The sequence below is a fragment of the Pelodiscus sinensis genome, chromosome 7, assembly GCF_052426305.1.
Source record: "Pelodiscus sinensis isolate ZL-2025 chromosome 7, ASM5242630v1, whole genome shotgun sequence".
In the NCBI taxonomy this organism is placed as follows: Eukaryota; Metazoa; Chordata; order Testudines; family Trionychidae; genus Pelodiscus; species Pelodiscus sinensis.
The window spans coordinates 39,078,597-39,101,309 of NC_143058.1; the positions used below are offsets into that span (position 1 = coordinate 39,078,597).

The 22,713-nt window shown below is 47.6% G+C and overlaps 1 protein-coding gene across 4 annotated transcripts in view; it reads right to left on the reverse strand.

The window, feature by feature from the left end:
• TTC21B (tetratricopeptide repeat domain 21B) overlaps positions 1-22,713 on the reverse strand; it is a 133,186-nt gene that overhangs the window by 43,662 nt on the left and 66,811 nt on the right. For 3 of the 4 annotated variants that reach the window (XM_075933527.2, XM_075933528.2, XM_006124789.5), the window contains one exon: positions 17,271-17,381. The exons of the other annotated variant lie outside the window; for it this stretch is intronic. In XM_075933527.2, coding sequence (XP_075789642.1) covers positions 17,271-17,381 — 111 coding nt within the window. The remainder of the gene's footprint in view (positions 1-17,270; positions 17,382-22,713) is intronic. 4 annotated transcript variants of the gene reach the window in all.

Here is a 22,713-nt window from a genome sequence, read left to right on the forward strand (position 1 = left end):
TGGATTCCAGAGGTATCTCCTCTTTGGATCTTAGTGAAGCATGGAAGCCATTTCTATTGGTTGGTTTTCATGAGAAAGATCTCAAAAGAGGGATGGGAGAGGGGTAAGAATTAGAATTAGATGGATAGCCATGAGACAAATTCTATCATTCACCTTTTGGTTGTTGCTCCAGTCCTAGCTGGTAGAAAAAAGAGAAACTCGGCATTCAATGGAGGAGGATGCCTCTTGTCCAGTTTGAATGTGGCTCATCTTCCTCATATCAAACCCACTATCTGGAAGCAGGTAAATACTGACTAATAATGAGAAAGACGTTAACCTTCTCCAGAAGAATTTCAGGTTCTCCTTGAGTGGATTCTCAGAAGGTTGTGTCTATGAATAACTGCATATTTTCTGGCTAGCTTGAGCTTGTTATATGAAAAAAATCTGGTGCAGAAGTGTAAGTGTCCAGTGTTTGTAGTATTGCTCTAGAATCTTTTAGGAAGTGTAAAAGATCAAAAGTATATATGCTAAGTATGTATCCAAAGAGAAAATCTTCAGTTGAGTTCTGCATCTCTCTAGGAAGACCAGAGTCCTGTAAACATGACATTCTACACATAGGTTATTGCAGTGGCTATATGTCTAGGCACCACGTATGAGGTCTCCTTGGCTGCTTGTTACAGTCTTTGACACTAGCTGTCCTTTAGAAATAATAGCTTTTAATGCCTTTCGAGTTCTATGGATGCCTAACAAAAACGGGGATACCTTTGTCATTGGTCACAACTGAGAATACCAAATACAGGACAAACTGCTGAGATATGAGAGAGACACCCCAAAAAGCGAAGTTACTCGTCTCGGTGCAGTAAGAAGAAGTTACTCACCTTGTGCAGTAATGATGGTTCTTCGAGGTGTGTGTCCCTGTGGGTGCTCCACTGTGAGTGTCGGGCTCGTCCCAACGCCGCAGTTCAGAGATATTTTAGCTGTTGTTCACCGGACCGCACATGCGCAGCAGCCATCTGGCGGCTTTTCGCGCTGTTTCTGCTCGCACGGTCCAGCCCCGCCAGTTCCTCCCGACCATTGAGGTCTGCAAGACAAAACAAGAGACTCCGAAGAGGGGAGGAGGGCGGGTTGTGGAGCACCCACGGGGACACACACCTCGAAGAACCATCGTTACTGCACAAGGTGAGTAACTTCTTCTTCTTCTTCGGGTACTGTCCCCGTGGGTGCTCCACTGTGGGTGATTCCACAGCAACAGCCAACCTAAGGAGAAGGGTCAGAGTCAGTGTGGTGCCACCGAAGAGAGGACGGCATTGCCTACTGCTGTGTTGGAGGCGATGGTTCTGGAAAGCGCATAATGGTTGGCAAACGTAAGTTCAGAAGACCATGTTGCCGCTTGGCAAATGTCCTTCATAGGGACCCCCTTAAGGAAGGCTGTTGAGTATGTTACTGCCCTGATGGAGTGGACCCTGATCATAAGGGGCAGAGTGACCTTTCTCATTTGGTAGCACTTGGTGATGCATGAGACAATTATCTTTGATATCCACTGAGATAACAGACGGCCTTTGGTGCAGTCATCTAGTGAAATGAACAGATGGTCTGTTTCCTGTATTTCACGAGTTGTTTCTATATAAAATGCGAGTGCTCTATCGACGTCTAGCATGGTGTTCAGAGGTGTGGGGTCTAGAGTAGAACACCGGTAAAACGATAGGTTCATTTATATGGAAGCTGGAGTTGACCTTGGGTAAGAACATTGGTTGTAGTCGTAGGATGACTGCCTGTGGCATGAAAATCGTATAAGGAAGTGATGCTGAAAAGACTGCCAATTCCTCTACCCTGCGTGCAGATGTAATTGCCAGCAGGAACACAACCTTCATGGTGAGAGAGTTAAAATCAGACGTGGACAATGGTTTGAAGGGTGGCTGCATCAGTGTATCTAGAACCAATTCAAGGTTCCAAGTGTCTGGGGGTTGTTTGTGCTCAGGGAAGAGGTTGTTTAGGCCTTTGAGTAATCTTTTTGTAATAGGATGCGAGAAAATGGTATAGCCCTTGACCAGCTGTCTAAAAGCTGTGATGGCCGCTAAGTGGACTTTCAGAGATGACAGGGAAAGCGCACTATGTTTGAGGTGTAAAACGTAATCTAGAATGGAATACAGTAGCATTTTATGAAGGTCTATGCCCTTGTGTGCACACTATTCGGTGAACCTTTTCCATTTGTACAGGTAGGTATTTCAGGTCGAAGTTTTCCTGCTATGTAGGAGCACATGGTCGACCACTGCTGAGGCCCCTAATCTTCCTTGTTGGTAGGTGCCAGGAACCAAGTGGATATGGTGAGGTGATCTGGCTGTGGATGAAGTAGTTTTCCCCGTTCCTGTGTCAGAATATCGGGCCAACTGGGAAGGCGATATGGGGGATGAGACGACATATGGAGGAGGAAAGGGAATCACGTCTGGCATTGCCAGAATGGAGCTACTAGGATTAGTGTTGCACTGTCCGTTATTGCTTTCTCTAGGACCTTGACTATTAGGGGGATGGGTGGAAATGCATACAGAAGTTGTCGGCTCCAGTGGAGGAGGAAGGCATCACCCTTCAATGCTCAGCCTATGCCCGCTCTGGAGCAGCAATGGTCGCACTTCACATTGTACTCCGTGGCAAAGAGGTCCATAGTTGGGTGGTCTCAGAGTTGGAATGTGTTCTCTAAAACCTCCGGATGTAGCTCCCATTCGTGCTTTTGTGCAAAATGTCGGCTGAGTGTGTCTGCTGTGGTGTTGTCGTCCCCCGGGAGATATGCTGCGGTAATTATGATGTTGTGTCACATCCACCATTTCCAGAGATGCACAGCTTCTCTGCAGAGCATACAGGAGCGGGCTCCGCCTTGTTTGTTTCTATAATAGACTGTTGTCATATTGTCTGTAAGAACTTGTACCCGCTGGTCGCATATCCAGGAGAGAAAGTGGTTGCAAGCATTGTATACCACCCATAACTCCAGAAAATTTATGTGACAGAGCGATTATTGTGGTGACGAATGGCCTTGTCCTTGTTTGTCGTGCATGTGGGCTCCCCAGCCGAGGAGGGAGGTGTCTGTGGTAACCTAGACGGTAGGCTGGGGGGTGTGGAACGGGATACCCGCTGGCATATTGTAGGGGATAATCCACCACTTCAGAGACTGCCTGACCGTGTTTGGTATGGGAACCATTCTGTGCACGTCGTGCTTGTGAGATGTGTAAACAGCTGATATCCATTGTTGCAGGCATCTGAAATGTAGGCGTGCATGCACGACGACATAAGTCGTGGCTGCCATATGCCCCATCAGTTGCAGACAGGTGAGAACCAGAACTGTGAGACTGGTAGTCAGGACGTGAACCAGATCTTGGATCGTGCTGAATCTGGTGTCGGGAAGGTAGGCGAAAGACTGAACGGCAGAACTTTGTATTGGTAGTGTTCGGAACCTACGAGGAAGCGAAGAAAACGCCTGTGGGCGGGATGGACTGTGATGTAAAAATAAGCATCTTGTAAATCGAGGGATGCAAACCAGTCTTCTTGCTGCAACGCCGGTATGATGGTGGTGAGAGTAACCATCTTGAACCATTGCCTCCGCACGTATTGGTTGAGACCGCGGAGGTCTAATGTGGGTCTCCAACCGCCAAACTTTTTCTATGTTAGAAAATAGCAGGAGTAATACCTTCTGCCATGGAAGGGTATAGGGACCCTCTCTGTAGCTCTGATACTGAGGAGATGATCCACCTCTTGTTTGAGGAGAAGCTCGTGAGATGGGTCCCTGAAAAGGGATGGGGAGGAAGGAGGGGTGGTAGAGGGACAATATGTGAAGGGGACTACATAGCTCGTTGTTATAAGCTGCATGACCCATTAGTCCATTGTTATTACAGGCCAACGATGTTGGAAGGGCCGCAGGTGGTGGTGAAAAAAAAGTGGTGTTGGCATTCGCGGAAGAAAGAGTTGGAATAGTCTGCAAACCCTCAAGCAACATGTCAAACTTGCTGCTTGGATTGTGGTTGAGTTGTAGGTCTGGGAGCCTGTGGACGTCGTCTTTGAGGACGTTGCTTGGGGCGTTGCTGTTCATATTGTCGTGGCTGTGCATAGGTGGGCAGTCTGTTTCTGATAGGGTGTATACTTCTTGCGGCGGTATGGCGACGTATACATGCCTAAGGTTCTCAAGGTGGTATGTGAGTCCTTACCAGAACGGAGAAACTGATCTGTTTTCTCCACACACAAACCTTGGGTGTCAAAAGGCAAGTCCTCAACTTTAGAATGAAGTTCCCTAGGGACCGCCGACATATGGAGCCACGAGGCCCAGCGCATAACAATGGATGTCGCTGTCGTTCTAGCTGCAGTACCCGCCATGTCGAGGGCTATGTTCACCGCTGAGCGGGAAGCCGTGTAGCCCTCCTGGATAATGGCCTTGAGCAGCTGGCGTTTTGTGTCTGGCAGGTGTTCCAGTAGCTGGACTAACTTCGCATAATTGTCGAAGTTATGGTTGGCCAGCAGCGCGGAGTAGTTGGCCATTCAAAGGATGGAGGTGGCCAAAGAGTAAACTTTCTGCCTGAGCAGGTCATGGTGTTTATCATCTTTTGCCCAGTCGTTGCCTTGTACTGGGGAGCTTTTGCACGTTGTTGGGGATGAGCGAACAGGTATTCCATTCCCATGGTAGGGACGTAATATTTCTTATCGGCCTTTTTATTAGTTGGTGGGGTGTGGCAGGTGTTTGCCAGATGGCGTTGACAATTTTGAATATAGCCTCATCCAGAGGCAATGCGACCTTGGAAGCATGGGAAGAAGGATTGCGCAACATATGGTGTTGTTTCTGTTGGACTTCCGTGAGCTTCACGTTCTGTGTGTCCACTACCTGGCGAAAAAGGTCCTGGAACAAATTGAGGTCGTTGGAAGGTGACTATCTCTGGTGAGGATGGCGTCGTTCAGAGGAAGCCACGTCTGTGGGAGACAATTGCTGTGGTGCCTCTACTTCCAAGACCTGTGGTAGTTCCACGATGGACTGTTGCGTAGGAGGTAAGTCGCCGGATGGAGGAGGTGGTCTGGCTGCTGCCAGAGTGGAGGATCTACTCCTGCCGTGAGTGAGCCATGATGGAGCTGGTGATGGTGGCGAACAAATTGACCAGGAATAGTGGTCTTGATGGTCATGATGTGGGTGCCAGCGGTCATCATATTGAGGGTAATATGAGTGCCTGTAGTTGTCCCTGTATCTGGAATCCCGGGAATAGGAGGGGGATCGTGGTGACCTGGATCTGCGGTGAGAGCAGCAAGGAGATGGCGATCGATCGTGTCTGTAATAACGGTGTCTTGATTGGGGACGGGGGGGGGGAGATACTGTGTCTAGGTTGCCGGTGGTGTCGAGGTGGAGATGGCAGTTCTGGGGAAAACGCCGTCGGTCCTGGGCTTACTGGCGGTCGCCTGCTTGTTGAGGAGGGGGACACCTGCATCAGGAGTGTGGGTGGAAAAGCACTCGGTGTGGAGATCCTCGGGAATATGACGGAGTTGGTGAGCGTCTTAGCGGTGCCGGTGCCATGTGTGATGATGCAGTGTGAAGATGTGGTCGGAATGTCAGTGCCGACTGTGTCATTTGTGTTAATCATGGTGCACGTTCTGGCGGCAGGGCTGTCGGTGCCTGCACAGAGCTCTCGTGCTGTGCCATCGATTCCCCTGGTGCTGGCCTTGGTGCCAAGGGGCTGGGCACCGTGTTCACGGTTGTAGTCGGTGCCACTGTGGGATAGGGTGCCGGAGGTGCCGGGGTTGGCCACGCTGGCTTTGGTGCCACGTGCACCATTGAGCTCAGAGCCGATATACTTTGCACCGGCTTCTCTTCATGCTGCTTTCGAGCTGCCACTTTATAAGAGGTGCCCGGCTTGTCCCCAGAGCTCACCCTCATTGCTGGCAAGGAGCACAATAGGGAGCGACTTTTTGAGAGCTCATCGCCACGGGGAAGGGCTGACGAGATAAAGCCGCTTGTTCTTCGGCTCCTGTCTGCGGCCGGAGCACCTTATCAAATAAGAGCATTTTGAGACACATTTCACGGTTGTGCCGTGCTCTCGCTGTCAGCCTTGAACAGTGCTGACATTTTGGGGGAATGTGACCTTCCCCAAGGCACCTGATGCAGAAGAGTGCCTGTCTGACGCGGGCATAGAGTCCCGGCATGTCAGACACTTTTTGAAGCCCAGTGAGCCCGGTATGGTTGGAGAACAAGAAATAACAATAACATCTTTTTTTAAAAACTAACTAACAACTAAAGAACTACAAAGAACTAATTAACTAATGAACTAAGTATGTACAGAACTCTCCTCTCAATCCTGACAGGATGGTCGCAAGAGGGAGCTCTCTCTCTGTCTGCGTCCAAAGACAGTCAGAAGGAACTGGTGGGGCTGGACTCCATGAGCAGAAACGGCAAGAAAAGCCACAAGCTGGCCGCCACGCATGCATGGTCCAGCGAACAACAGCTAAAACATCTCCGAACTGCGGCACCGGGATGAGCCCGACATCCACAGTGGAGCACCCACGGGGACACTACCCAAAGAAGAACTGTCGTTCTTCGAGATGGTCCCCGTGGGTGCACCACAGCAGGTGCTGGGCTCGCCCCGGAGCCACAGAATGGAGACTCTTTAGTAGCAGTGTTCGGCCGGACCATGTATGTGCGTCAACGTCTCGCAGAATTCACACTCTTTTCTATGCTTGCGCAGTCTGGTCCCTGACAGTTCGTCGAGGCTGCCTCAAAATCTGTGAGACAGAAGAAAGAGAGAGACTCGGAAGCTGGGAGGAGGGAGGGTAGTGGAGCACCCACGGGGACCATCTTGAAGAATGATAGTTACTGCACCGAGGTGGTAACTTCGCTTTCTTATTCGAGTGGAGTCCCCGTGGGTGCTCCACAGTAGGTGACTGAGCAGCAGTATCCCCATGAACAGGAAGGTGGTATACGGAGTCCCTAATTGTCCACTGATGAGAGTACGGCTGATGCCACCACAGCGTCTGAGAGCCATTTTTGTTGGATTGTGTAATGTTTAACAAACATATCATGGGATGAACAGGTGGCTGCCCTGCAAATGTCTTTCAAGGAAACACCCTTGAGGAAGGCTGTTGACGCTGCCATTGCTCTCATGTGCTCGGGGCTGCACTGGAAGTTGTAAGCCCTTGGTGGCATAAGCCGGGGTCATGCACGTGGTTATGAGTTTAGAAATACGCTGGGATGATAAAGACTGTCCCTTAGATTTCTCAGCTAATTAGATGATTAAGTGGTCTGTTTTCCTAAAAGATCTCGTGTGGTATATATAAAAGGTGAGGGCTCTACGAATGTCAAGTGTATGGAGAGACGTGTCACGTAGTGAGGAGTGAAGCTTGGGGTAAAAAGATGGCAGGATAATAGGTTCGTTGATCTGAAAGAACAAACAAACTTTAGGTATAAACGCTGGATGAGGCCTTAGGACTACGCCGTTTTTATTGAAGATAGTGTGCAGCAGCGTTGCCATAAGTGCTGATAACTCGCTGACTCTGCATGCTGATGTAATTGCGAGAAGGAAGGCTACTTTCATGCTTAAGGTGCGCAAAGATATGGTGCCCAACGATTCAAATGGTGATGTGGTTAAGGCCCTAAGAACAACGTCCAAGTTCCATATGGGGGGGGAACAGGTTTACAAGGGGGGCTTAGATTCACAAGGCCTTTCATGAATTTCTTGGTAGTTGGATGGGCGAAAAGAGAGGTGCCTTCGATAGGTTGTCTGAAGGCAAAAATCGCCACTAGATGAACTCTGAGAGAAACTGAGGCTAGGCCTGTGTGTTTTAGGTATAACAGGTAGTCGAGGACAAGGTGAAGTGGAGCAGAATGAGGACCAGAATGCACACCAGGAGGTGAACCTGCACCATTTTGAGAGGTAAGTATTTCTGGTCATCTGCCTTCTACTGTGAATTAGTACATTTTGAACCTGAGTAGAGCAGAGGGATTCAGAAGGGTTCAGCCAACTAGGAGCCATGTGGTGAGCCACAAGGTATGTATTTGGGGGTCTCTCAGTGTCCTTTGGTTCTGAGTGAGAAGGTTCGGGAGGGTTGGCAACTGATACGGTCTGCATGGTGACATGCATCGAAGGAAGGGGAACCAGTGCTGATGCACCGATGCTGGTGCTAGTAGTCTGACTGGCACAGTCCATTTTGATCTTTTGCAGAACTTTGAGAATGAGAACTGTAGGTGGGAAGGCATAGAGGAGAGGTCCACTCCAGTTGAGGAGAAATGCATCGCCTAGGGAGCCTGGGCCAAGTCCAGCTCTGGAACAGTACTTTTGGCATTTCCTGTTGTGACACGTGGCAAAAAGATCTATCAGGGGAGTGCCCCAGCATCGGAAGAGAATATGGAGGACTCCATCGTGCAATTCCCACTCATGCTCCAGAGTGAAATGTCTGCTGAGGAAGTCTGCATGAAGGTTCATGATGCCAGGCAAGGAAGATGCCACAGGTGTTATGCCATGGCGAATGCATCAGTTCCAAAAGCGGATTGCTTCTGTGCAGGGGGAGTGGGAGCAGGCTCCGCCTTGGCGGTTCACATAATACATTGAGGCGACGTTGTCTGAAAATTCTTACCGAGGTATAGCAGATGTAACTGAGGAAGTATCTGCAGGCATTGAAGATTGCTCGGAGTTCTAGGAAATGTATGTGGAGTTGTGTCCTGAAAGTGACTAGTGGCCCTGGATTGAAATTTTGTCCAAGTGTGCTCTCCACCCCAGAAGGGAGGTATTGGTGGTGATGTGACATGAGGGTTGTTGTGGGTGGAAAGGTATGCTATCAAGAAGATTTGTGTGGTTCGTCCACCCATGGAGCAATTGGATAACAGATGGAGGAGGGGTCACTGATCTGCAGAGGTCGTGCTTCGTGTGGTTGTATACGGACACTAGCCAATACTGAATGCTGCAAAAGTGCAGTCTGGCACAGTGGACCACGTAAGTCGCAGCCACCATGTAACCCATGAGTTTTAAACAAGTGAGTATCTGGATGGACGGACTGTCTCAAACAACTTCTATGAGGTCCTTGGATGGCCTGTAACCTCTGGATGGGTAAGTATGCTCTTGTGTTGATCGCATCTATGAGGGCACCGATGAATTCTAACTCTTGAGTTGGACGAAATAATGGACTTTTGACTGTTGATGAGTAGTCCAAGGGCATGGAAAGTTCTCATAGCGGTCTTGAGCATATCGAGAACATCGGTGCAAGAGCAACCTTTCAGTATGCAGTCGTCCAGATAAGGGAATATGATCACCTCTTCTCAACGGAGATGTGCCGCTACTACCACCAGGATTTCTGAGAATACCCTGGGGTGGTGAACAAGCTGAAGGGAAGTACTCTGTATTGGAAGTGATTTGTTCTGACCATGAACCGTAAGAATCGTCTGTGTGCTGGATGGATTGTGACATGAAAATATGCATCCTGGAGGTCAAGGGCCACAAACCAGTTGTCTTGATCTAACATGGGTATTATCGAAGAAAGGGTCACCATTTTGAAACGTTTCCGTGAAAACTTATTCAAGTTCTGGAGATCTAATATTCGTCGCCATCCACCCAACTTCTTCTGAGTGAGAAAATAACAGGAGGAGAATCCCCTGCCTATGAATTGTGCTGGAACTGATTCTATTGCACTGATGGAAAGCAGGTGGTCGACTTTGGTGCATAGCAGGGTTTCATGAGATGGGTCCCTGAAGAGGGATGAGGGGAGGGGGGTAAGAGGGAATGATGATGAAGGGTATGGAGTATCCGGATTCGACTATTTTTAACACTCACTTGTCAGTGGTGATTGAGGCCCATTGGTGGTAAAAGGGCCTCAGGCAGTGGTGAAATTGGTGATGGTGGTGACTTTCGTCGACATGCGTGGTTGTCTGCGTACCCTTGACCAAGGTGTCAAACCTGCCGTTTGTTATTCAGTGGGGTCCGAGTACGATTCCCCTGGTTTCGATGCCTCTAAGGTCTTTGTCGGTTATGTTGTTGGTGCTGCCATTGTTGTCTGACATATGGATAGTTGTAGCGTCACTGATATGGAGGATAATGTTGACACCTTTATGGTGGGGTATACATACCCAATGTTTGAAGTGTTGTGCAAGAGTCCTTTGATGAGTGTAGCACGCTGTCAGTCTTTTCCGAAAAGAGCTTGTCTGTGTCAAACGGCAAATCTTCGACTTAAGTCTGGAGATCTTTGGGCACTCCAGCTGAATGAAGGTAAGATGCTCGTCTCATCACCACTGCTGTGGCGGTGGCCCGTGCTGCCATGTCCGCCACGTCCATAACTATTTGGAGTGCAGATCTAGATGAGGTATAGCCTTCCTGGATGACTGATTTGAGTATGGGTCGTTTTGATTCCGGTAGATGGTCTAGCAAAGGCAAAAGTTTTGTAAAAGAAATTGTCAAAGATATGGTTAGAAAGGTGTGCTGTGTAGTTGGCTATCCTGAGCATAAGTGTCGCGGATGTATACACCTTTCTGCTAAATCCAATCTTTTTGTGTCCTTATTGGTGGCGGTATTTTTATATTGTGGAGTTTTTGATCTTTGATGTGCTGCATCCACCACTAAGGAACTCGGCAGGGGATGGGTAAAGAGGAGCTCCATCCCTTTAGGTGGCACAAAATATTTTCAGTCTGCTTTTCTGCTAGTCGGTGGTGCAGAAGCTGGGGTTTGCCATATCTCTTCAGCAACCTTAAGTATAGCCTCATCAAGTGGTATGGCTATTTTTAATCTGTGTTGAGACTGAAGGTTTTTGAGGAAACAATGCGACTTCTCCTTTATCTCATCCAGGTGCATCTCCTGGCTTATGGCTACCCTCTTAAAAAGCTCCTGGAATTGACGGAGGTCATCAGTTGGAGAGATGTCCTCTGGGATAACAGCCTCATCCGGGGATGAAGAAAAGCAGTCTATGGAGGAAACCTCCTGTGGAAAGCTGCGTGTTGTCTGGCTCCGACGGTTGGTGTTGTGGAAATGCAAGCTGGCCCGTTGGAGTGGGAGGAGCCAGAGTTGGGGACTGTCTAATGGACATGCAGTCGCAACATGACCTTCCGTGAGACATAGACCTATAATGATAGGCATGTCAATTGGGCGAGTGTCGGTGGTAGTGGTCGTCATGGTAGTAAAGTCTTTGAAGTGGTGACCATCTATTGGAATAAGTGTAATGGGGTTGTTCCCAATACGATGAACAGACTGAGCGTGATGAATGAGAGTGAGTGTATGAGCAGGCTCTACAGCAGTGGTCTCCAATCTTTTTACACCCAAGATCACTTTTTAAATCTCAGAACAAGTGAAAATCTACTACCCCACTCTTCCCAAGACTCCACCCCTTCCTTGAAACCCCGCCCTTTCTATTCTCCTCCTCTCCATCACTTGCTATCCCCAGCCCTTATACACTCTGCCACTTTTTTTCCCCAATTCTTATGTAGGAAGAGGTTTTTCTAACATTTGGCCTGTCTAGACTGGACCAAATGTTAGAAAAAACCCCTTCTTTTGGAATCCCCCTTATTCCTCGTGGAATGAGGAATATAGGGGTTACCGAAAGAGCATGTTTGCTCTTCCACTGAAAAAAGCAGAAGAACAAATGCATCCCTGGATGCGGAAGAGTTTTTCCAGGATATCTCTGGAATCCTGAAAAACTTCTGCAGTCTAGCCGAACCCTCGCTGGCTTGACAGGATGTGTAGGCTCTGGGATGGGAATGAGGGATTTGGGTGTGGGAAGGGGTGAGAGGTGCAAGCTCTGGGAGGAAATCTGGATTCAGGGGGAGGTGGAGAAGGGGATGCTGGCTCAGGAAGGGGGCTCCAGGCTGGGGCGTGTTGAGGTCAGATAGAGGATTGTGGTACTAAACAAGCCACAGGCTCGTGGCTGTGAGGATGCAGGAATTTGGGTTGGGGTATGTGAGGGGCACAGGTTAGGGGGTTTCAGTGTATGATAGGCTCAGCTCTAGGGTCTGGGGTGGGGTGCAGGAATGTTATAATGCTGTGGCCAGATGGGGGCTTGGCCCCAACTGGGTTTTTTTTGGCCAGGCTTCATTTTTAAACACAAAAAATTTCTGTATTGTCTTTATTTATGAGAAGAGCAGGGAACCTGTTTTGAATCAGGGGGTCACTGACCCGCAGAAAAGTCAGTTGGGGCCACACAAGGGAGATGCACAAAAAACCCTCCTCCCCCAATAAACACAAGCCTCACTAATGTGGCCCCAACTATGCTGGTGGGCGCAGGGGACATGCTACTGGGGAAGGGTGCTAGTGGATGCTGGGGTGGGAGCACGGCTCTGCAGCAGGGGACAGGCGAGGGGACAGGGTTCTGCGGGAGGGGACTGGGTGCCAGTGGGAGCAGGGTTCTGCAGCAGGGGAGCCAGTGCCAAGGGGAGGGTGCCAGTGGGGGACGGGAGAGAGGGGACAGGGTGCCAGGGGAGGGGATAAGGTTCTGCAGCAGAGGCAGGGAGTCCCCTCCCCCAGCCTCCTCCCAGGACTCTCCCTCACCCTGCCCCGCAGAGGAGGGAAGCCCCCACATGTGCGTCCTCCGAGGCCAACTCCCCCTCCTGTGGCGCAGGGAAGCCCCCACATGCACCTCCTCCAGGGCCGACGCCCCCTCCCGCAGTGCAGGGAAGCCCCCATGCGCCTCCTCTGGGGACTCCCCCCAGGCAAGTTCCCAGCACACCAAAGAACTTAGGGGGAGGAGCAGCCAGCACACTTCCAGAATACCCGGAAGTGGTGCGAAGCTGCAGGACTTCCATCCACCCCACAGAAAGCTGGCACTACCTCCATTTTTGCTGGAGGTAGGTAGTGGAGCTTCTCAGGGGTGGAGGGATAGATAGGAGGGCTCGAATGCCTTGCGATCGACTGGTCGAGGCCTTACGATCGACCAGTCAATCGCAATCGACCGGTTGTTGACCACGGCTCTAGAGGATGTTGGAGACACAGAGTAACGACTATCATGATGATGATGACTACTGTGTGCTGCTAAAAATGGTGAAGGTAGCCTTTGACGTGGAGAGAGTGGAGATCGGTGCCGGCCCACATCGCGTAGTGTGGGAGATCGCGGTGCCGGTGGAGATGGTGCCGGTGAAAAAAATCAATGACCGCGAACGTGAGCAGCGTTGGTGCCAATGAGGACTTGATGCGGTGCACGGAGCATTGGTGCTGGTCACGTGCAGAGTCGGTGCCGTAGGCAGTTGCACCGTCGAATTCAGTGCCATAGTCTGCACCAAAGCTGTGGTGGGCACCAATCGTGAGCTCGGTGCTGCAGAAGCCGATGATGCTCTTGGTGTGGATTCCCTCAATGCCAAGGTCGCAGCCGGTGTCGAGGTCGACCTCAGTTCTGGTGCCACTTTCACAGGCTTTTTTGGACCTGGTGCCACAGGAGCCTTTGGATGCGGTTTTGAAGTGCCGGATGTACTGGGCTTATCGCCTGAACTAACTCTGCTCTGTGAGATAACTGGCAGAGATCTGGTAGGTGACGCCTTATGTCTTTTGGGAGGCGCCATCATAGGGGAAGAAGCCCTACACTTCGGAAGCTGTCCTGAGAAGGTTGCACTTTCAGAGGTCTCTGGTGAAGCGCTTTATTGAATAAAATCATCCGGAGCCTCATCTCTCTGTCTTGTCTGGCCCTCACTGTGAGTTTTATGCAATGCGGGCATTTTTGAGGGATATGGGTCTCTTCCAGACAGCAGATGCAAGAAGAATGGCTGTCTAAGGCAGGCATTGCCTCTCAGCAAGTGTCGCATTTTTAAAACCCAAAGACGACAGCATTTCGTCAATAGTCTTAAATTGGGTGTATGTTTTTTTTTAAAACGAACAAATCAACTACTTATATCTTTATATAACTATGTACACTAATAACTATAGAAACATGAGGGAAGGTATGAGAGCGGGATTAGAACTTGGTTATTATCAACAGAAACACCCCCCTTTTTTTTTTAACAAGGAGAATTAAGAGAAGGATGGATGTTTGAGAGGAATAAGGAGAAGAAACTATGAAGAGAACAATCTCACGCTGAAGGAACAGGGAAGAAGGTTGAGGAGACCAGTTCACTCCATCTCCAGCCTCAGGTGGTTGAGAGGAAATGGCGGGGGCTGGACTGTGTGAGCATAGAAAAAAGTGCGAACACCGCGAGATGTTGCTGCGCATGCGCGGTCCGGCCAAACACTGCTACTGAAGAGCCTCCGTTCTGCGGTGCCAGGGCGAGCCCAGAACCTATCATGGAGCACCCACAGGGACTCCACTTCAAGAAGCACTGGTGGTTACTCTCCCATAAGACACAGAAGACCAGCAACAAAAGTAAACTACTGTTATACAACACTAGCTAAATCAAAAGAGCAGTCTCCTTAAGTATTCCAGTTCTTGCATCACCATCAAAAACACCAGACTTCATGATGAGTATTTATTTAAAACCAATTTCATTAAAGAGTTCTTCTAATCCCACATACCCAGGTCTACATAGAACTCAGATCTTACTCAGTAATCACACTGTTGCCAATCCTTTAGTATCTAATCTTTAAAGAAAAAAAAAAGAGAGAAAAGAATTACAACTGATTAAAGGAATCAAATACATACAGAACTGCAAAATTCTTGAATCAGGCATGTAGCAGTGATGGAATAAACTGCTAACTTGTTAAGTCTTTGACTGCTCCTAAATCAATGGGAGGACCTCACTCTTTTTGTTAGAATGGACCCATTAGTGTAAGTCCATAATCCAGAAATCTGAGCAGGAAAGAGGCAAAATGAAGATATTTCCAGAGCTTTTTATAGCTTCTGACAAGTGAAGGGAACCCTATTGTTCTAGTTTCTTCACAATATGCTGGCTAAATACATTAGTGATGTTACCACAGGAATTAACATTTGAAATATTGATGCCTAGTTAATATTCATAACTTCAGATGAAAATGATATATTCATACAAATGTTATAATAATATTCGGCAAATGGCAAGTTTTCACAGATATCTTACATGCCACGTTTTGTAAAAACTTTGTTGCGATGATATAACGGAAGCAACAATGGTCATATTTTAATCAGATAATGTCAACATTTTAGATGGCTGTACTTTGTGAACAAGGCTTCAGACTTCACTCTTTGTAGCTGAAGTGACATTAACGAATAACCCTTTGTCCCAAAGAAATACAGTTTGTCTCTTTTCTTTAGGTGTACTCTTGGATATTTTCCCATGAACTGCAGAAACCACCAATGAATCCATTGCATGAAGAGTGAAGCAAACTCCTTGAACATCAGATTAGTAACACAGTTAATGATTCTATTATGATGCTGATACTTGCAGTTGGCAGTCACCAACACTGTCAGGTATAAGTATGGTTTCGTGTCTCTTAGATACTGAGCCAGAAGTGAACCAAAATACTTGCCACCATTGCAAGAGTTTACTGGTCCATTCCCAGAAGCAAAAAAAGATTTTAGCTTGTCTCTCTGAGAGGAGACAATCAGATTTGGCAGAATGTTCTGATTTCTTGTCTTGATTACTGATCCATGGTACCTGGATGGAACTGTCACAGTTGGCAAAAAGTAGCTAAGGAACAGCTGTGGTCTGACCATTATGCTTTTGGATGGGAGAGTGTAAGGACATCCATGTTACCAACTCAGCCCAATCAATATGTCTATTTAAAGATTCCAATCTTTTGTGTATAATATGCTTTCAAACACAGAGCAGAATCCACTTTGACATAGTTCAAGAAGTGCTAAGTAAGAATTTATGTCAAAGTAATGTGTGCTAATATACAATACTATCTGTTCAATTGCACAGTAACAAACAGTAAGAAGTGTCCAAAGAATATTTTGGGAGATATTTGTTCCACATTCGTAGCATGGATTGTTCAATTAACTGAATCTTGTAATTCTGAGATGTGCTATACTAAACTTAAAAAACATTAATTAATTAATTATTATGCATTTGCTTATTTTCTATCAGAAATCCTAATCTTTTTATTGTGACAACATTATTTGGTTCTGATGAGGTGTAGCCCACTAGGGCTCAAAAAGGGGCTCCTCCCCTCTACATCAGTGGGCAGTCACTCCACCTCAGTCCAACAGGTCACCGTAGTTCTTGTGCTCAGGCCTGTGGCCAGACTAAGCCAACAGCTAATAGGACAAAGTACCCCCTCAGGACAGGAAACACTAGTTCTGGGGCTAGGGCCGATGACTGTTGGTGCAGCCCAGCCAATACTCTATAGGCCTGGGCCCTTAGTCTGGATGGGCTGATACACAAGCTGTTAATAGTCTATAGACCCAGACACTAGTTCAGGATATGGCAACCAAACAGTTTGGGGGCTCAGGCCTATGCTCAGGCTGAGCAGCAGTTCCTAGGTGTGGCCTCAAATACACAAATAGTTCAGATTAGGGCAAACAAACAATTAGGTCTCCTTGCTCTGGTGAAGGTCCAACAAGCACAGGTGGTTGGCCTGGAACAGCAGGTGAGAGACTGCTACCCATGCATTGAGGTGGCAGAGGGGGAATGCAGGCCCATCCGCTCCACCCCTCTGTGTCAGTGGGGATCCTGACCACAACACACTGACTCTCAGGCTCTGGTTCAGTCAGACTAAGGTTGGCTATCCCTGGACTCCTTCCACATTCTTCTTCTGTGTATATCTGGTTCCACAGCAGGTCCTCTGGGGCATTAGGGATGGACTCTCTGGCAGGGTTTGCAGTTCCTTCAGGTCAAAGTCCATCTGGAGTCCTGATGGTCCACTCCAGTCCTCAGCCTCTTTTAAGTCCTCAGCAGCCTCTCAGCTCAGTGGCGCAGGGCAGGCATCTGCTTCCTCTGGCAGCTGGGGCCTGACTGAACTTCTGGCTCGGCCTTTTATACAGCTAGACCTGCCCCAACTTCTGGTCAGGTGATTGGATGGGGCCAGGGTCTGCCTGCCAGGGTTCAAGAAGGGGCTCTTTCCCCTCTGGGTCAACGGGTAGCCACTTAGCCTCCCTACATGAGGATATCACAGACGGGGCAATTTCAAGAAGCAAATCAGCCTGGAACAGATGAATTCTTTAGCAACAAATACCTTATTTTTATGTAGCTGTCTTCAGTAGTGAAAAGTAAGGGAAGAAAAACATTAATTATTTTTAAGTAGATTTTTTTTTAAGTTTTCCATAAGACATTACCAGGTCTGTTTAGCCTTGATGTAGAGAAAAATCAACATTCAACACTCCAGGCATTTTGAGGAGTATAAAAACCACTTTTTTGGAACTTTCATAGTAAAATGCTTCTATCTGCATGTGTACTAGAAAAACAAGTTAACACGGAAGGAGACAGTAATCCATTTATACAGAATATATATGAACTATTCATAACATACCTTTGAATAGTTATGAGTTTTGATTAGGGCTTTTCCAATTTTACTTGCTAAAGTTATATCTCTTGGGTTTTTCTTTAAAGCCTGCTCATAGATTTCTATAGCTTCTTCAGGCTATAAAAATAATGAACAAAAACAGATGATATATTCACAAAAATGTACAAAAAGGGTTACAGTGAGCTAACACTCTGATCAATGTGTTAATGCCATGCAGTGAACTTCAATGCTACTAGTTTCACAAATTCTGAAACTTCTGAGAGTGGTCTCTACCAGCCTGTCTTAAGACTACACAAGACTCAGAAATAAAACACAGATTTACATGTTTCTGTGCTGAATTCCCATTAATCAGGCTGTGAGAACTTAGCACAGAAACAAAACTTTGAATTAACTTTTAACCTGTCCTTTAAAAAAAAAAAAAAAAATACCTTGTTGCTGTGCTCAATGTCCCTCCTTTCCCTTTCATTCAATCTTTGTCAGTTAAAAATTTAGCCCACATCCACGCTGAACTAAAACTCCACTTTTGCTTTGGAGTTCACTTTTTAAAAAGCAACAAAGGATTGAAACAAACAGAAAGCAAATGTTTAAGCCCTCACATACTTTTTGTACTGCAGTGACCTATAGTTTCACGTCTTTTTGTTCCAGAAACAAAAACCAAACCTACTGTTTGAAGGTCTAAAAATCAATTGCAAGCACTTTATATGCTGTGTCTTTCCAATCACTGAATAGGTCTCTTGTGGCATCCTTGCCGTTCTGAAATTTACAGATCTTTCCCTCAAGCTTGAGGGTATGTCTAGACTTCATCCCTCTTTTGACAGAGGGATGTAAATTAGGCACTTTGAAATTGCAAATGAAGCTGGGATTTGTATTTCCCACACTTAAATTGCATAATCGTATAATGGCGCTCTTTCAAAAAAGCGCTATTTCGAAATTGAAACTGCAGTCTAGACGCAATTATGCAAATGAAGCCACGGGAAATACAAATCCCAGCTTCATTTGCAATTTCAAAGTGCCTAATTTACATCCCTCTGTCGAAAGAAGGATGTAGTCTAGACGTACCCTGAATGAACTGTTCATACACTGTCCAAATGCATGTATGAACTGAATTTACCTCAACTTTCAACCCATAGATCCCTAGCTAATATCTGACTTGCAAATGCTAATTGTTGGCAGAGATTGCAATTTTCATCTCCCTGACCATCCCAAATCTGATGCTCATAACTTAGGTCAGAGTTTCTCAAACTGTGGGTTGTGACCCCCACGGGGGTCGCGAGCAACTAAGAGCAAGGTCGCAGTTTTTGGGCCCTCTGCCCGGTAAAAAAAAGTCAGAAAATACCGGACATGTGCAATGTCCGTTTTTTTCTGGTTTTCCAGCTGGGTGTCCCATGGAAGCCTGGTGGGGACGAGAGGAGCGGCTGGAAGGTGGGGTGCAATCAATGCTGAGAGCCTCTGGTTGCATGTGACACCTTGGGGAAGAGGGGAAGCCTTGTATGTGCTCTTGAGCACCCATCAAGCACATGGTGGAGCCACAGCCGAACTCACTCACGCTTTACCAGGACTGTGTGCAGGACAGGCAGCGCCCTGGGATCTGCACGTGCCCGGGTCAGTCCTGGTCCCTGCCGGCCGATTCACACTCCTTCCAACCCCCTCCTGGCCAGCCAGTTCTCCCCTCCTCCTCCTGATCTCCCCCTGCCAGCCCTGCTGCTCCCGAAGACCCCCAACTCCTCCTTTACTCGTGGAGCAGTGGGGGGGGGGGGGGGTTCACACAAATTCATTTAGCATTTTAGGGGGTATCACTAAGTTTGAGAACCCCTGCCTGAGGTATTTTCTATTTCCAGTATACTACCGTAATTTAGCGAATATATTCGTTTTTAAAAACCCTGCACCCCCCCATGGGCTATACTCAGGTGCTGGATATACAGAATGTTTTTTACTCACCAGGGGTGAGCTCTCCTTTGCCTCTTCCTGTGGCTGTGTAGCTGCCAGCCTCCAGAACACTCACTCCCCCGGTTCCTGCGCAGCAGCAGGAAGGGGCGGGGGAGCACTCATCCCTCTGCCCCTTCCTGTGGCTGCGCAGGAACCGGTCGGTGAGTGCTCCCCAACCCAGAGGCTGGTGGTTTCTGCTCCCCTGCCCCTTCCTGCAGCTGTGGAGGAACCTGTGGGATGAGCGCTCCCCCACCCGAGGCTAGAGACTGGAGGCTGCCCTGGAACCTGGGGTGGTGAGTGGCTAATCCCCCTCCCCCCTACACTGTAAATATACCCCCAGAAAATATATCCCTGGCACAGAAAAGTCTTGTATACCCCATGGGTTATATTGGTGCAAGGGGTATACAAGATTTTTTTTTACTCAAATAGAAAAAACTGCAGGGTATATTCAGGTGCGGGTTATATTCACTAAATTACGTTATTTAGTCTAACTACTGAAGTTAAATTAAAATTAATATTAATATAGTATTTAGTTTTTAAAGCCAGTACACAGACAAGAGAGTTCCTCACCTTGGGCAGTAATTGGGGTTCTTCAATATGTCTCCCCCTGGGGGTGCTTCACTGTGGGTGCTGGTGCGTCCTCGTGCCAGTGACCAAAGATTTTTCTAGCAGTGCCCCGCCATGCCACACGTGCGCTGTAGTACCGCCTCGTGCCATTGGTGTCTGTTAGGCACACAGCATGGCTCCTCCATTCCTTCTCTACCCTGGCTGAAAGCCACCAAAGGGCTCCAAAGTAGGGATGCACGGTAGTGGAGCACCCACGAGAACACACATCTCAAAGAATTCCCATTATTGCATAGGGTGAGTAACTCCCTTTTCTTCTTTGAATGATGTCCCTATGGGTGCTCCACTCTGGTGAGTACAGAGCAGTTTCTACATTATAGAGGCATGCTTGGAGCCCTGCCCCCGAGACTGAGGATAGTTCTGCTTGTCCTACTGACACTGACGGAGCAATTGCAGCAGTGAGGACACAATGTTTGGCAAAAGAGTGGTCCGATGACCAAGTGACTGTCTTGGAAATGTCCTCTCAAGGTACATTTTTGAGGAAGGCTGTTGTGGAGGCAAGTGCTCTTGTAAAATGAGTAGTGATGGTGTCTGGAAGTTGCTTGTTGTGAATAGTGTCTCACATATGAATACAAGAGAAGAGCCATTTGGATATTTTCTGCAAGGAGATGGCTTGACCCTTGGATCTCCATGGTTTTCTTCAGTCTAGGTAGAGGGCGAGTGCCTTCCAAACATCCCAGGTATTCAGTGCTGTATGGGATGGATCGGCGTGTGGCTTGGGACAGAATACAAGTCAATGTACGGGGTTCACTGATGTGGAAAGGGGATGGCGCTTTCGGGAGAAACTTGGGATGGGGTCAAAGATTACTCTGTCCTTGGTGAATATCGTGAATAGCGGGTCAGCCATTAGTGCTCCTAACTCACTGAGGCTACGTCTAGACTGCAAGCCTCTTTTGAAAGAGACTTTTTTGAAAGATACTTTTGAAAAAGCCTCTTTCAAAAAAGAGCATCTAGACTACAACCAGTACTTTTGAAAAAGCAGTCTGGATGCTCTCTTTCAAAAAAGCAGTTTGCATTACATAGCGCCTTTTTTCGAAAGAGCACTTTTGAAAACAGACGTTCTTCCTCATAAAACGAGGTTTTCCACAATTGAAAAACCTGCCGCATTCTTTCAATTTACTTTTGAAAGAACATGGCAGCAGTCTAGACGCAGGGGAAGATTTTTTTCGAAAAAAGGCCACTTTTTTCAAAAAAACCCTGTAGTCTAGACACACCCTGACTCTCCTGCCAGAAGTTATGGCCACTAAAAAGGCAACCTTCTTGGAGAGATGCAACCAGGAACATGTGGCTAGTGGTTCAAAGGGAGGTTTAGTTACGCTCTTGAGGACATGGTTCAAGTCCCAAATGGGGGTTGGCGGTCATACCAATGAGAACATATTCTGGAGACCAGTGAGAAAATGTTTGGTAACCAGATGCTTAAAGATTGAACTGCCCTCCTTGGCTCTGTGGAAGGCTGCTATCGCCGCTGTATAAACCTTTACTGTGTCGAAAGAGAGCCCCACTTTCCTTAACTCCAAGAGGTAGTCTAGAAACACGGCGACGGGAGCAGCATCAGGTGGTGAGTGGTGATTCTGATTCACCCATTTGGAGAACCTCCTCCACTTGCACAGGTAAGTTTTCCTGGTAGACTCCCTCCTACTATTGATGGGTATTTGTTTTAATCTATCTGAACAGCCATTTTCAGCAACCTGGAGCCATGAAGGAGCCACGCCTTCAGATTAAATCTCTTTGGATTGGAATGAAGAGTTCTGCCATGATGTTGAGTGAGGAGATTGCGTTGTGGGAGAAAGCTGTGGGGATCTACTGCTGATAGTCTGTGCAGGTACGGAAACCAGGTTGGTCTTGACCACGCTGGTGCAGCAATAATTACCCATGCTTGATCTAGTCTGATTTTCATTATTACTCTGAGGATCAGAGGGCGTGGTGGGAATGCAGATAGAAGAGAAGAAAGGCATCTCCTAGAGTGCCCTTGGCAAGAGCTGCTCTGGAGCAGTATAGCTGGCACTTTTGATTGGTCCTGGTTGCAAATAGATCTATGTACGGTTGTCCCTGTTTGTGAAATACGTCTCGCAGGGCTCAAGAGTCTAGTTCCCACTCGTGATGATCAGAGAAATTGCAGCTGAGGTTGTCCACTGTTACACTGAGTACCTCTGGGAGGTATGTAGCTATGGGAATGACATGGTACGTGATACACCAATTCCATAGTTTCACTGCTTCTATACAAAGGAGCTGGACCAGGCTCGTTGATGTAGTACATACACGTGCTATTGTCCGTCATGATATTGATCGTCCTGTGTGCTATATATGGTAGGAAAAGGTGGCATCCATAATAGACTGCTCTGAGCTCGAGCAAGTTGATGTGGAGCGTTTGTTCATTCTAGGACAACTTGCCTTGTGCTATATGGGGCTTAAATGGGGTCCCCACCCCATGAAAGATGAATCATAGAATCACAGAGCTGGAAGAGACCTCAGGAGGTCATCAACTCCAGCCCTCTGCCCAAGGCAGGACCAATCCCAATTAAATCAACCCAGTCAGGGCTTTGTCAAGCCGAAACTTAAAAATCTCTAGGGATGGAGATTCCACCACCTTCCTAGGTAATCCATTCCAGTGCTTCACCACCCTCCTAGTGAAATAGTTTTTCCTAATATCCAACCTAGACCTCTCCCACTGTAATTTGAGACCATTGCTCCTTGTTCTGCCATCCATCACTACTGTGAACAGCCTATCTCCATCCTCTTTGGAACCACCATTCAGGAAGTTAGCTGCTATCAAATCTCCCCTCATTCTTCTCTTCTGCAGACTAAACAAATCCAAATCCCTCAGTCTCTTCTCATAGGTCATGCGCTCCAGCCCCCTAATCATTTTGGTCACCCTCAGCTGGACCCTCTACAATGCGAA